The sequence below is a fragment of the Lutra lutra genome, chromosome 1 (assembly GCF_902655055.1).
Source record: "Lutra lutra chromosome 1, mLutLut1.2, whole genome shotgun sequence".
Lineage (NCBI taxonomy): Eukaryota > Metazoa > Chordata > Mammalia > Carnivora > Mustelidae > Lutra > Lutra lutra.
Window position 1 is genome coordinate 97,434,065 of NC_062278.1, and position 14,309 is coordinate 97,448,373.

Sequence of the window (14,309 nt, forward strand, 5' to 3'; positions counted from 1 at the left end):
CCTCAGATACTACCAGCCCCATGCCCACTTACAAAAAAGGACCAACAGTTACATTGTGTGCATGTCAGGGCCTGGAATGGAATTCCAGAGCCCCTTCTGTGCCCTGATACAGCTTGAAGCATCTACAGAAGATGGACTTTTGCCCGTATTCCAAAGACGGAATGAAGGAATGACCATTTATTTATTTTTGTTATTATTTTATTTATTATTTATTATTTTATTACTTATTTTATTTTTTCTAAAATAAAATCTGTACATTAAATCAAAATAAAAAGACTTGTTTCTTTCCAAGTTTCTGTTTAAAATACAGTGTAATATTAATTTCAGGTGTACAGTTTAGTGATTCATCACTTACAACACCCAGTTCTCATCACAACAAGTGCTCTTCTTAATACCTGTCACCTGTTTAATCAGCCCCTCACCCACCTCCCCTCCAGTAACCATCAGTTTGTTCTCTGTAGTTAAGTTTGTTTCTATTTTCCTCTCTTTTTTTTAAATAAAAAGACTTTATATTGATTTTTCAGAATGTTTAAAAACAGGAAAATTATTCTTGGTATATATTTGTATACTTTATTCAGGCATTTTTGGTTTTATCTATCTCTCATACTATATCACTAATATTTTGATGAAGAGTACATCTTTTTCAATATAACCTATTGATATTTTTTATAAAGTAACCTTTGGTCTCCTTCTCTGTTACATTTGTGGTTACTAAACTTGAGATTCTTGACATCTTTGATTGCTTTTTCTAGTAATGTCAGAACAAATCCTGAGAAAAAGGAAGATCTTTTTTCTGTTACTTTTTTTCTTGAAATTTCCATTTCTGTCCAAATTTCTTTACATACTCCTTTACTTTGTCCCTATTGAGAGTGCCTTTCTTTGACAAATATTTTTATAAGACAAAATTTGTCATGTAAGTTGACTCCAATTCTTTTGAATGTTTTGCCATTTTTAGATCTTAGAAAATAGTAGACCTTCTCAATTTTGTTCCATCAAAAGATTCAACTCAGGGGCGCCTGGGTGGCTCAGTGGGTTAAGCCACTGCCTTCAGCTCAGGTCATGATCTTGGGGTCCTGGGATCGAGTCCCACATCGGGCTCTCTGCTCAGCAGGGAGCCTGCTTCCCTCTCTCTCTCTCTGCCTGCCTCTCTGCCTACTTGTGATCTCTCTCTGTCAAATAAATAAATAAAATCTTTAAGAACTTTTGGTACCTGTGTGAGAAGCTGTAGAATCAACAATGAGTAAGATTAATTTAGAAGAATAATTATTTAAAAGAAATTATTTACATTACACATACTGAAATGTAAATATATCTTCTAGCAGTGCCATGTGTTAGATGATTGGCTTGGGCACAGTTTTCTTAAAAGAATTACTGACTTGAGAAGATTTATAGCAAAACAAAAAGCCTGTTAACATTGTAACAAGAGTGTTTGGGGCATGCTCGACAGAAGGACTGACTGCTTGGTCTCTATTTCTTGCATTTAATACATATACTTCTAGAATTCTCCCCATTTCCCACTGACCCTATTAACTGAGTGCCTGGTCATCACTGTACATCTTGAAAATTACGCTGAAAGCCATGGCACAACTGAAGGCAAAAACCCAGCAAATGGTGGTTACATATTACTTCCACACATACACTGCTCCTGAGATGGGAGGAAGTGACTTTCCTTACAACGTGTATTAGAATGCACTTCATTTTTTTTCAGCAAGTGTTTTGCATGCTCTACTGGGAATAGAGACTGGTTATAGTTGTCTGTCCCTCAGTTCCCCACGTATTACAGAGGGAACTCTGTTCATGGAACGTGCAGCTTGCACGTGTTACGAGACAAGACCATGGCAGAAGCTGGAAATATCAACTGGAGGTCTACCAGCTATACCCTAACTTTCTTTAACGCAACTACTAATGACAAGTCCTTAAAAAAAGAAACATCCAGCATAAAGGCAAAACCAGGATGCCTGGACAGTAGGAGTAACTAGTACTGTCACAGGCAGTGGGGACATTTGTCCCCCTAATGTCCCTTCTCAGCCAATGTTTCTGGGAACCACTACCAATGGGTGGGAGTTGGCTTACAGCATGGAAACTTCTAGGCCCACTAGGACTCTAGACAGTCTCCAATATGTTCTCTACTAGGATTTATTCTCTTTGAATGGAGCTTAAAAAGTTTCTAATTCAAAGTGATTTTACAATGGCAGTTAGAAGCGTTCTTAATTGGATTGCTGGGATCCAGTGTTCTCCCTTCCCTCTGTCTAAGGTCCTGGATGCGCCACGCGCTGGGAGGCCACACTCTAGCACAACCTCACACTTCTGCTCCACCAACTGAGTCATTTGTTCTCAAATCTGTCCCTGTCAAAGTGCCCTTGTTATTCTAACTGCTTTATTAAAATTACATTAAATTGATGAAATGTGATTGCAAAAGGAGAGTCACTATTTCTTTGAAAACTACACGGACTTCTTTGGAAAGTCCCCATAAAGGCAGCTCACTAAAAAGCTCTTCATTAGCTGTGGGTTAACACTACTGTCAAAACTGGGGTTGGGGAGACATGAAAACTACAGAAGGATTCTGCATTCAGGTTTCTTCACACGCAATTTGGGGGGACTTGTTCTGCTCTAAAGAAACTCAAATTGGAAATTGTAGATTGTACACAACCTAATAAATTGTGGTAATAAACAGTTAATGTGTATTGGGCTCCTCTATGTGCCAGATGCTGCCCCTTTATATATATTATGTCACTGGATCTGTCAAGACCCACAACCAGCAGATACTTTTATCATATCTATTGTACTATTAAATCAACAGAAACCCAGAGAGGTTAATGCTGAATTATTGCCCTGTGTCACGTGGCTGGTTAATTTTCTCCCAGGAGAAAACTCTGTAACTGTCTGGCTCCAAAGTCAATGCATACTCCACTTTTCACGCTTTGTTCCTGGAGCTTAAATTCTGAAAGAAGCTTTTGTGATAAAGGTTCTGAAGTAGTTATCCAGGCTGAGATAGTGAACACATGGCCATGAAGAGAGGCCGTCAGGAAACCGATTTTGCCAAGCTCTTGTCCCTTCTCTTCTGCAGCCTGCCAACGGAGCCTGAAATTGTTTTTTCATTCCATAAGTAGAGGTGCAAATGTCTCCTGGGAGAGGGCCCAAGGGTTCACTCCAAAATATATCAGCTGCATTTTGAAAAACTGGCAGAAGCTTATCAATACCCTGGACAGAGCAATTACCCAGCATTTTTAAATTTGCAGCTGTTTTTACCAGCCGTTCTAAATAGGTGTGCATGGTCAATAAAGTTGTGGGGACACCTCTGCCTGACTAGGGTCAGGAACAGACAGATAAGTAAGGAGAAGGAACCTAGGAGGGTAGACACACAATGGGGCTGTTTCACGCTATTCCAAGTGACAAAATGATAATGGCAGCCACTTAATGAGCATCTGCTAGGTTTGGGTACTTTATGTGGGAGAGGGGTTGGGGGGAGGGTAAGGAACTTGCTCAAAGCAATGAAATTCCAGAACTGGAATGCAAGCCTGATTGCTGAGCCCTGGCTTTTCTCTCCCACCAGCTCTCTGAAAGTTTCTCCCGTGGAAGAGCAAGTGTCCCAGTGAGAAGCTGCGGGAGTTAGTGTTGGGTATGGAAGATGTCACTCTGAAAGCCAAGGTGCTAGAGGGAGAAAGCAGAGAATACAATCTGGAACAGGGCTGGGAGGGAAGTCAATCTCTGAACTGCAGTAGTGTGGTCTGCCATTTATCACTCTTACAAGAATAACATACATTCTTTGTAGAAGCGTTAGAAACAATGGAAAAATCGAGGAAAATATTTCCATGGACCAGAAAATACTGTTAATACTTTCTATGCTGGATCTTTTCAGTCTTTGGTTCTGTGGACATCTTTTTTTCTTTTCTTTTCTTTACAGGATGGGACTTTTTTTTTTTAACTTACTAATATCAGATAAACATTTTCCCACATTATTAAAATTCTCCTACAAATCACTTTTAATGCCTGCATGGTACTCTAGATTAGAGAAAGTGAAAGCATTAGAACCTAGCTGGTCTGGGGTCAAATTCCAGCTCTGCCATTTCCTGGCCATGTGACAAAACTCTCAGCTACCCCTTCACCCTCCACGGGGATAATAATAAAACCTCCTCCTACGTATGTTGGGATGATTACGTGAGAACAGGAACTGAAAGCTCTTATCACAGTACTGTATAAATGTTAAGTGTTATTTTAAAAAGTTAACTGTTATAATTTCTGGAATTTATTTAACCAATTCCCCATTCTCCAACATTTGCTTTTTTTCAGGTTTTCAAAATCATGAATAAGAAGCAATGAGCATGGTTATGGAAAAAACCTTTGTGTTCCTCTGTAATTATGTCTTGATGTGAAATGACTGGATCAAGAAGTATGCAAAATTTGCATGTATTCGATGCATACTGTCAAACTATTCTTCAGGAGATGTGTATTGACTTATAATTATTTTGATGACCCCTTGAACAAAGCTGGCTATGAGATCGGGAGTTGATGATGAGCTATGAGTCAGGAACCAAGGAACAAGCCACATTGGAACACTAGCCTCAGAATGGGAGACCTGCCAAGTCCCAGGGAGACCTGCTGACCTCTCCTTTTTTGACCTCAGGATACCTGCCACAGGAATAGATGTGAGAGAAGGTGAGGGGCACTGGCTGGTACTGATATCAAGGAGAGATGGACAGAAGGGATTGGAAGATATTGGAAAGGGCCTTGGCAGATCAGTAAAAGTAACTTTACTGTGTTAGTAATCACTGCCGAATGTTATTTATACATTTTAATTTAGGTGCTGCCTTAAAGTTGTAATGAACTCATGTTAATAGCATATATGTATGATTTTGTGGTATGTAGAATATATTGAAATTTCACACCCTGATTTTCCTTTATTCACTTCTAATGTTCTTCTTAAGTAGAAATGATGGTGGCAATAGGTAGTAGGGTATTTTAAGGTCTTTTAATCCACAAATTAAAGTTGGCCACTTTATTGGTCCTCCAATTTTAGTTTTCAATTTTATTGGTCCCTGGAATCCATATGCCTAGAAGCTAATGCCCAGGAGACATATAATCCAGTCTTTAAACCTTCATTTATTCAACCAACATTCAGTGAGTGGCTGACTACTGCATATAAGATGTATAGGAATTCTTCCTTTGACTCAAAGAGCTTGTGGTCTTTGGGTCCCATGTTGTAAGCTGTCACACCACTGGCTCTGGGGGGTGACAGGTTGTCAGGGAAGAGAGGTGAAGAGGGCATGGGGGGGTCACAGTCCATCACAGGGTCCTTGACTTTTCTTAATATGGAAGCCACTTCTTCTTTTAGAAATTGTTTAACTCATTATTCAATATTGGAGCCCTTGGGGAAATAAAATTCACTGTAACAAACACCTCCTCACAGTGGCAGAATACATATTTCAGAAATTAAAAGACAAATCTGGGAGAGGAGTAGAGCTGAAATATCCCAGGCACCGAAATATATAACTGTGTGTGGGAGAAATTTTCTATAGGCTTTAAAAATATATTTATTAAGCCATTGTTTGGTTTAAGACACCCAAAGGAAGGAAAAACAGTGTCTAATTTCACAAGACATGACAGCTATAAACCCTTTAACATTCACAAAAAACTTAAGTAAAAAGAATCACAAATCAAAATATCATTAGTGACATTTATGACACATTGTAGCAATACACATCAACAAAGCTGTAAATTCTATAATACCTAGAATACAGCAGATGTCTGAAATATGAGACGATGCTATTTGGGTATGTTTATATGAGCAGGGGCTCTCCAGTAGGCTAAACCTGCAGTGCTCCAAGTGTTAGCTGTGAATGTTTTTGTGGTTTGAGCCAGAGAAATGTTTGGATTGGAGATGTTAAAAATCATAGAAAATCTTTCAAACTGTTCTCTTCATACTGGGGAGAAAGGTTGTGCGTGGGGAGTCTTCTTTCGGGAGAAACATCTGTAAAGTTTCGGCAGAACCTTCTGAGCAGTTACATGAAGCATGTTTTCTGGGGGCTTCGCTGTTTTGCCAGTTTGGGGGTTAGTTGATAGCCCCTTGTGTAATGAGTATGCAATGTCATAGCATAAAATAGTAACTGGAAAGCTAGCAAATATCCAGGCAACTGGAAGGGCCATAAACCAGGAAGCTTCTTTTTTTTTTTTTTTAAAGGATGATAATTCTCTCAACCAATATGGCTAGCTTCCAACACCCAGCAAGAGTTTGCATTCAAAAAGAAAAACACAAAATAAGCCTCATGCAAACTTTCTCCCTCACCTTTTTCAAACTTAAATGATTGCCAAGAATCAACATAACTGAATTCATTTAATATGAATAAATAAGTGAGCTGAAAGGGGCCTGCGCTCGCCATTAGCACATCACTTTCTGCCTATTTTGACTGACAGCTCATTCTCTAGATAAAAATTGTGTTATCAACTCACTGAATTAACATGGGTTAATAATCATCTAGTTAAGTTATAACTGGAGAGATCCTGGCCAGTGATGCAATTTAAATTGCAAAGAAATCAGAGGAGGATCATTGAATACACATTATTTTTATCTTTAATGATGTTATTTACATTAGATACAGTGTTTCTGAAAGCAGAAAGCTCTATTCTACTCATTTAGACAACGTGAAAAAAACCTTTGATGTATGTATATATGTATGTCACATTTTAAAGATGTACATAATGTTTTTTAAAAGACAAGTGAGTCTTTTCAGGCACCAGTCTTGCAAAAAAATCTCACAGATCTTTTTTTTTTAACTATATACAAGTATATCAATAAATGAAAAACAGCAAAAAAAAATATAGCTAAATTGTAATGGTTTCAGCCTCTTAAGAAAAGCATTAGAGTGGAAAAAGCTGGAGTTTCAGGTCAAATCCCATCACGATGACCTTCACTACAATAAAAAGTTGCCTATAAAGAATTAGTTTCCAAGTCTGACCAGTCACTGAAAGTGTTTCTAAATGTCATTGCCAAAAAACTATGATTTTAAATCATCCATGGCAAGAATGTTTTCTTTAAAGAAATTACTGAAAACTTCGTACTCCTCTAACAGTCACCTGTATAATGAAAAAGACCCTACCCCTGATTCTGTGACCTGGGGTCAGGTGTGGTGGCAGATACCTCATTGCTGATATTACCAGCAAAATGGAAACATGAATTACAAATGAAACCAATTCCTTTACTTTCTTCACATTAACAAAGCAAGCTGTGAGAGTGTCTTTATCACTGGCAGACATGCTAATCACATCTACAAATTTGACTGGTTTGTGTAGGAACAGCCCATTTTAAATTTATTTTGAGCCAAATACACAACCATCCAGGGGAGATGAATAGACAGCCCTTAAAATGCTGGAGCATCAATTGATCCATGGTCAACTGGAGATGTTTCTTTCATAACCTAAAGTATTTATTATTACCTACTGCATCATAACACAGAAGTGATCATGAGCTCATTAAAGATAAAATCCTTGGCTCATTAGTCTCTAGAGCTTAGAACATAGCAAGCAGATACTAACTGCTTGTGAAATGATGGACTTTCAGAAACAATCTTCCTCCTTGTAAGTTCCTCTTTTCCCTGAGTCTTAAACATTTAGGATGACACAAAGATGTTACAAAGAATAAAAAGCCAATGATGGGAGGGCAAATTCAAGATCCATTTCTCTAAATATTATCTCTGAGTTCTCTCATCAACACCAGTAAAGGACATTGGTGTCCTTGCTATGTAAACTATGCCCCATAACTGATTTAGGCTGAGACTTTAGACCTGAACTCACCAGAAAGGGGAGACCATTGAATAGGCAGGCAACTAACTGAAAGTTAGGTTTGGTTTTCTCCAAAACAACCAACTGTCTGATGGAAATCAAGCCTTCTTTGCTTGTTTTCTCTCAGGTAGGATATACTTGTAGACAAAAACTCTAAGATTTCAGGAAAGTGAATTACCTCTTTGGGATTTGCTGGGCTCTATTTAAGACAATAATGCTGAATGACCTAATTAGTACTTCACAGGCTTAAATGAATGAGAGCATTTTTTTTAAATGTTGATCCCAGTGCACCTGGGTGGCTCAGAGGGTTAAGCCTCTGCCTTCAGCTCAGGTCATGATCTCAGGGTCCTGGGATCCAACCCTGTGTCAGGCTCTCTGTTCAGTGGGAGCCTGCTTCCTCCTCTCTCTCTCTTTGCCTACTTGTGATCTCTGTCTGTCAAATAAATAAATAAAATCTTTAAAACAATGTTGATGCCTTCCCAAGAATCAACCGAATAAACAATTTGCTAAAGTTCTGAATTCAGATTAACTGGATAGTGCAGTTTTAGTGTCAGGAAGGATTTCGAACATACCTTCCCCCAGAAATCTTTCTAATTATGATTATGTTTTTCATTTTTCTAATATAGTCAATTATTTCTGCATAATCATCTTTATTTTTGGTAGAGGAGAAAAATCAATCTTGGCAATAATCTCCCCAGCTGGTACATTCAGTTCCATAGTTGAACCAATAACTTATGTAGGGATTCCTTGTCTGACTTAATAGTGTACAGGATTGTGAAGAAATCATTTTTAGAACAATATGTTTAATAATGCAAAAAGTTGACTATGGGGGGGAGCAAGGTCAATAGGAAAGAAAATTTTAGATTTATGACCAAAACATTCAACATTTAGTTGGAGGTGTCTAATCATTCATAAGTATGATTCAGAAGGAGACTGGGTATATAAGTAAACATATCCATCAGATAAGCAGTGGGATGTAAATAGCAAAACTAATTTGGAGACAGGACATGGCATAGGAATTTTGAAATAAATGGCTATAATATTTTTAAAAGTTTTGAATATCAATAAGCAGTAGCATTTAAGGAATTCTGAACTTTTCACCATTTGAAAAATGTCTATGTTCACTAAGTTCTTGTAAGCTTTCCAGAGTAAGTTATAAATTTATCCCTTTACTCACAAAGCAAAGCCTTATGGTTGGCTTAAGCATTTTTGTTAAGCCAAATAAGGCAGTTTGTGATTTTCTATAATTTTTATAAAGTCTCATTTCCTGAATATTAACACCTATAATTCAACCTAATTTAAAAATTCATCTTATGTTTTATATCCATTTTCTTCAGAGCATGAAGAGCAGGGCATTTAGTTGTAATTTTGAGGATTTATCACGCTAACATCCTACTACGTTCACTATAAAGAACATTTCAGGGAATGAGTTTTATTTGTAAACATTTTTATAAGATTAACAATAATTTTACATATACTCTAGAACTACACTGTCCACTATGGTAACCATTAGTCACATTTGGCTGTTGAACACTTGAAAGGTGACTTGTGCAACTTGAAGAACTGAATTTATTTTTTATTTTTTATTTTAACTCATTTTAAATTTAATTTATTTTTTATTTTAACTCATTTTAATTTTTAATTTTTTATTTTAACTCATTTTATTTTTTATTTTAACTCATTTTAAATTTAAAGAATTATAATAGTGATTTTAGTTATGGGAAAACTTTTAGGTGTGTTTAGACAACTTAGACTCATGAATCTACTTTCTCATCGGCAAATTTTACAACACCTAAATCTATTAAGTATAAGTGGTGAAAACTTCAAATCCAGATAAGATGTGCTGCAAATATAAAGAACATATCAGAGGCTCTGTACCCAAAAAAAAGAAGGTAAAATTCTCATTAATAAGCTTTATATTGACTACTTAAGTGCCTTGCATTATATTTCTCTTGGACAGCACTGATCTGGAGCTATATGAAAATTTCTAGTATTTAAAAGTTATGTTTTAAGTGTTTTCTTTTAATGTCATTCTCTTAATCAAAATTTGTTATCATTATGAAAAAGTAAATCAGATTTAGTATTTACTCAGTAAGAAGTGCCCTAATCGTTCTCTCTGCCCATCCTCCTTTCTCCAAATTACAGAATCCTTGCTATCACCAACAGCAGAATGCAAAATCATAAGACAGTGAATATGCAGAAATAGTATATGAGAGCACTGATGAGTGTGCAATCAATCCAACTGCTCACACACTACAAGTTCCATCTTTTCTTTCTTCCCAATTGTTTCCAGAGCTGTGTGTTCCTAATTCCAAAATTAACCATCAACTTCTTCCCAAGTTCTGCTGTGCTATGGCTTCTGGTTTAGTATAAGCGATGACTTTGCTCAGCAATGTGCATGGTCATGTATTAATACTAGATTTTGTCCAGGCCCGAGAGCTTTCATCCTTCAGAGTGGAGAGCTTCCTCTGGGAGAAGGGCTCAAATCCCAGAAGCTTGAACACCGCCACCCGGTACTTCTTGGACATGATGTTGTACAGAATGGGATTGATGGCAGCACTGAGGTAGAAGAGGACAAAGGATACCAGGTTGCAGTATTGGCTGATCTGAGCAATCTCCAAGGAGCCAGGCTCAAAGGACTTGGAAAATAAATATCGCCCTACATGGAAGGGCAGCCAGCAGAGGATGAAAGCAAACACCACGACAGCTAAAAGGACAACAGGAGAGAGAGTGTGAGCTCAAGAAATGTCATAGCAAGTCACATTCTATTTTGAAGCCATGGTTTTGTTTTATGTATAGTATCACTGTTGACTTCAGAGAAACATTATGTTCTGCTTGTCCCTATTTCTACTTTTTACCAAGATTGGGTCTGTCTGTACTAACAGTTCATCCATTTTTATTGAGCTTCCTAATCATTTCTACTTAACAACTATTTGGGTGGTTTTTATGACTAGACCGACATATTGACTCAACAATTTATTCACAATAGTCCCCATTTCACCTGTACCAGATACTACCAAACAAATATGAAGTACAGGGCCATACTCAACCACAGCTACGTAGCAGAGTTTCCTGCGGGCACAGATTCCTTATATATAATACACACTTGTAAAATTAGGATCTTTAGGAAGGAGACCAGGACAACTGCTTTTCTCTTTTCTTTTTTCTTTTTAAAAGTTTCATGAAAGACTGAATATGCAGTCAGGATGGAGAGTCACTGAAGTGCATGATACTTTGCCACCTACGGTAGACATAAGTAAGTTATAAAAGACAATAAAACCCACTAATATTAATTATTATCCATCCGAGTCTTCATTTTACACAGGGAAGAGAATTTTTGTCCAAGCCCTCTGAATTTCTAGATAAGTTTTTAAAATGCAGAAATCAAAGGAAAAATAACAGAAAATAATACTTCAGTCCTCGTACCATTTTAGCGATTCCCTTCATAAGGTCAAGGCAAAAGAAAATTAACATTGGTGTTGAGACACCAGTGAGGACGATGAACAGCTTAAAAATAAAATTGGAGGAGGTTATTAAACTTATTCTCAAAACTAAGTTGCATAGTAACAACTGTTGGCCACCGTAGCAACAGGAATATTCGAATTCCCAGGAGGGCACTAGCAGGTTTACAATCTTTTAGTCATGTTGTGAGAATCACTGGTCTAGCAAATAAAAATTTTTTTGCATTCTTTGAAAAAGCTGTATCATCTTAATATACAAGATTCCAGGAGCTGTAAAATTACAAATACAAAAATCAACCTAGAACGACTTCTAAGAAGCACTAACTAAGCAAATAAATACAAAATGTTGGACTATAATGAGGAATAATAAAATGTACAGAATCCGGCTTTGAAAAAGCCAATAGAATTAATGTTTTGCATGGATGTGAACACATTTTGTATTACTTCACTTGTCCATTAAACTTGTGTAGCAAATATGCAGTACACTCCAGTCAGGATGCTGCACCTAGATGTTTTTTGAAGGACCATTTAGGGAGGGATAGTAAGTCCTGTCAGCTTACAAAGTCTTTTTCTTTTTTCTCATGTTGGGAGAAGCCTACCTATCTCAGTTATCCTGTATTATCCTGGACTATCCTACAGGCAGAAACAGGGGGTCATGAAAACAAATGGAGACTCTAGCAGGTATTTGTCATTGACTTCCTTTCAAAGCTATATAAACAGCAGCAGGGTAAACAGAAGGAATGCAATTATCTGGGGAAAAATGCAGGTCAGAAAGCACACCACAATGCTGAAAGAAGGGTGAATCATCTCTGGCAGAATTATCCACATTGATCATATCTTTGGTTCAATTTACCACCAAATGCTTTCTAGATCCAATGGCTACTCCTCCCCCAAGCCCATGCCCGTTTTTGTCATGCAACTTAGGTATCCACAAATTGAGGCAGGAAGCTCTACCTTGCCTTTAACACTTAAAGACTACAGTAGACTTTTATGAAGTATCTCAGTTTTGAAGCAATGTCTCTGGGTTGATAAAACTCACTTGGGTTTATATTGGGAAATATAAAGGTGGGAGGGGACACCTTTCCCTGAAAAAGGAGAAATCAGAAAAAAAAGACACTAAGAAGTAGAGAGGAAAAGAGAGTGAAAACAGTGATAAAGGGGATGGGGGAAGACAGATAAAGAGAGAAACAGCAACAAACCAACCAACAAACAAAAACCAAAACACACACACACACACACACACACACACACACACACACACACACGGGGTGGGGGGGGGCATACACCACGGAGAAACTGAGAAACCAAAGAGCAAGCTCAAGACAGAAACTGATAAAGACATGCAGATAGAGACCGAGAAGAACAGGGGAAGGAGGTAGAGGTTCAGGGAGAAGGGGAAAGGAGGGAAGGCAAAGGGAGACGGGAGAACCCGGGAGAGCGCGGCCGAGGGAGCACTGAGACCCACCCAGCATTTTCACGGTTTGCTTGTGGTTCTGGTCCCTTAGCGAGGCGCCCACCGCCGCCTCGCCCCGCTTTCTTCGCCACAGCTTCCTGCCGATGAGGCTGTAGAGCACAGTGAGGCAGAAGACGGGCAGGAAGAAGAAGACGCTGGATACCCACACCATGACGGTGAGCAGTCCAGAGCGCACGGCGAACTCGGTGGCGCGACACTCGTTAGTGTCCCGAGGATCGGTGCCGTTCTCGTGCTCCACCCCGACCAGCACGAAGATGGGCCCGGCGCTGCAGAAGGCCACGGCCCAGATGACCAGGATGACCAGCTTCACCCGGCCCTTGGTGACTACCACCTTGGCCCGCAGCGGGAAGCAGATGGCGAAGTAGCGCTCGACGCTCAGCGCGGTGATGGTGAGCACCGTGGCATAGGTGCAGCTCTCGCTGACGAACTGGAAGAGTTTGCAGAGCAGGTCGCCGAAGTTCCAGGGCCGGTACTGCCACAGGCGGACTAGGTCGAGGGGCATGCAGAGGAAGATAAGTAGGTCGGAGAAGGCCATGCTGGACAGGTAGAGGTTGGTGGTAGTGCGCAGCTCGCGGAAGCGCGACACCACCAGCATGGTGAGCAGGTTGCCCGCGATGCCCACCACAAAGAGTGCCACGCAGGTGGCGGTGACGCCGGCCAGCAGTGGCGCGGGGAAGAGCGGCAGGGGCTCGTCGGTCAGGGAGTCGTTGTCGGCGGGAGCGTCCCAGCCCAGGTCCGGCAGCGTGAGGTTGTACCCGGGCTCCTCGCTCGGCGTCGCGTTCCACATGCTGCCGCCGCGGCTTAACTGGCTCTGGGATGCGACTGCGCTCAGAAGCTGGCCGCGGCTGGCCTCAGAAGGTCCCCTTAGGCGCGGGAGAGTGCGAACGAGGAGCCGCCGCTGGGTCGCAGGGAGGATGCTTGGAGAGGAAAGAGAGGGAAGTGAGAGGCAGAAGCTTAGGGAGAAAGTGAGATTGAGAGCTTGGGGCGAAAAGGGGGGAAGGGAGGGACACACACAGAGACACACATGCACACATGCACACGCACGCACTGGTGGTGAGGACAGAGTGACCCACCGGTCTTTCTGGCACCTCTATTTTCCCCCAAGATCTCACCCAAACTAGCCCCTAGCTGGCCGGTACTCACGTACCTGTCACCGGGGCAGCCCCGCCAGTCCTGGCTCCCCTGCGCCTGCCTCTTGTTCCAGCCGCATCTCGCAGTTCCTAAAGGGTCCTGGCGCGTGGCGGCCTCGGAGACCCCGCACTGCGAAATGAGAGATAAAGGAGCTCTCTTTCCAGCCTTGAGCGCTGTCTGTTAGTGTGGTCCAGAAGGGCAGGTCACACCCGGAGGTGGGGGCGGGGATGGTGGGAGTGGCGGGAAGAACGAGGTCTTCAGTTGTCAGAACCCGAGTTCGTCCTCAAAAAGGAGTAAGAGTTTTTAGTGGACCTGGTGGAGAGAGGAAGCAACCGTGCCCCACCCGACTTGCAGAAGGGCGAGAGGACGGGGAATAAAGGACCCAGTGTTTGTATGCTGACCTGAGATGAGACCGGTGCACACCTGGGAAGAACCTCGGGCAGTTCTAGAACCTTTGGTCGTTTTAA

The 14,309-nt window shown here is 40.4% G+C and overlaps 1 protein-coding gene across 1 annotated transcript; it reads right to left on the minus strand.

The window, feature by feature from the left end:
• Positions 1-10,178: 10,178 nt before the first annotated feature.
• GHSR (growth hormone secretagogue receptor) lies at positions 10,179-13,498 on the minus strand. Its single transcript, XM_047696333.1, has 2 exons — positions 12,703-13,498; positions 10,179-10,483 (listed from the first exon to the last, which is right to left on the minus strand). Exons 1-2 carry the CDS (start codon positions 13,496-13,498, stop codon positions 10,179-10,181), a joined length of 1,101 nt encoding a protein of 366 aa, XP_047552289.1.
• Positions 13,499-14,309: the final 811 nt, after the last annotated feature.

Excerpts from the sequence above, each read along its gene's own strand:
- GHSR (XM_047696333.1), bottom strand. The coding sequence starts at position 13,498 with ATGTGGAACGCGACGCCGAGCGAGGAGCCCGGGTACAACCTCACGCTG. Across the intron at positions 10,484-12,702 it reads GCAAACCGTGAAAATGCTGG|CTGTCGTGGTGTTTGCTTTC; the intron begins GTGGGTCTCAGT and ends TTGTCCTTTTAG.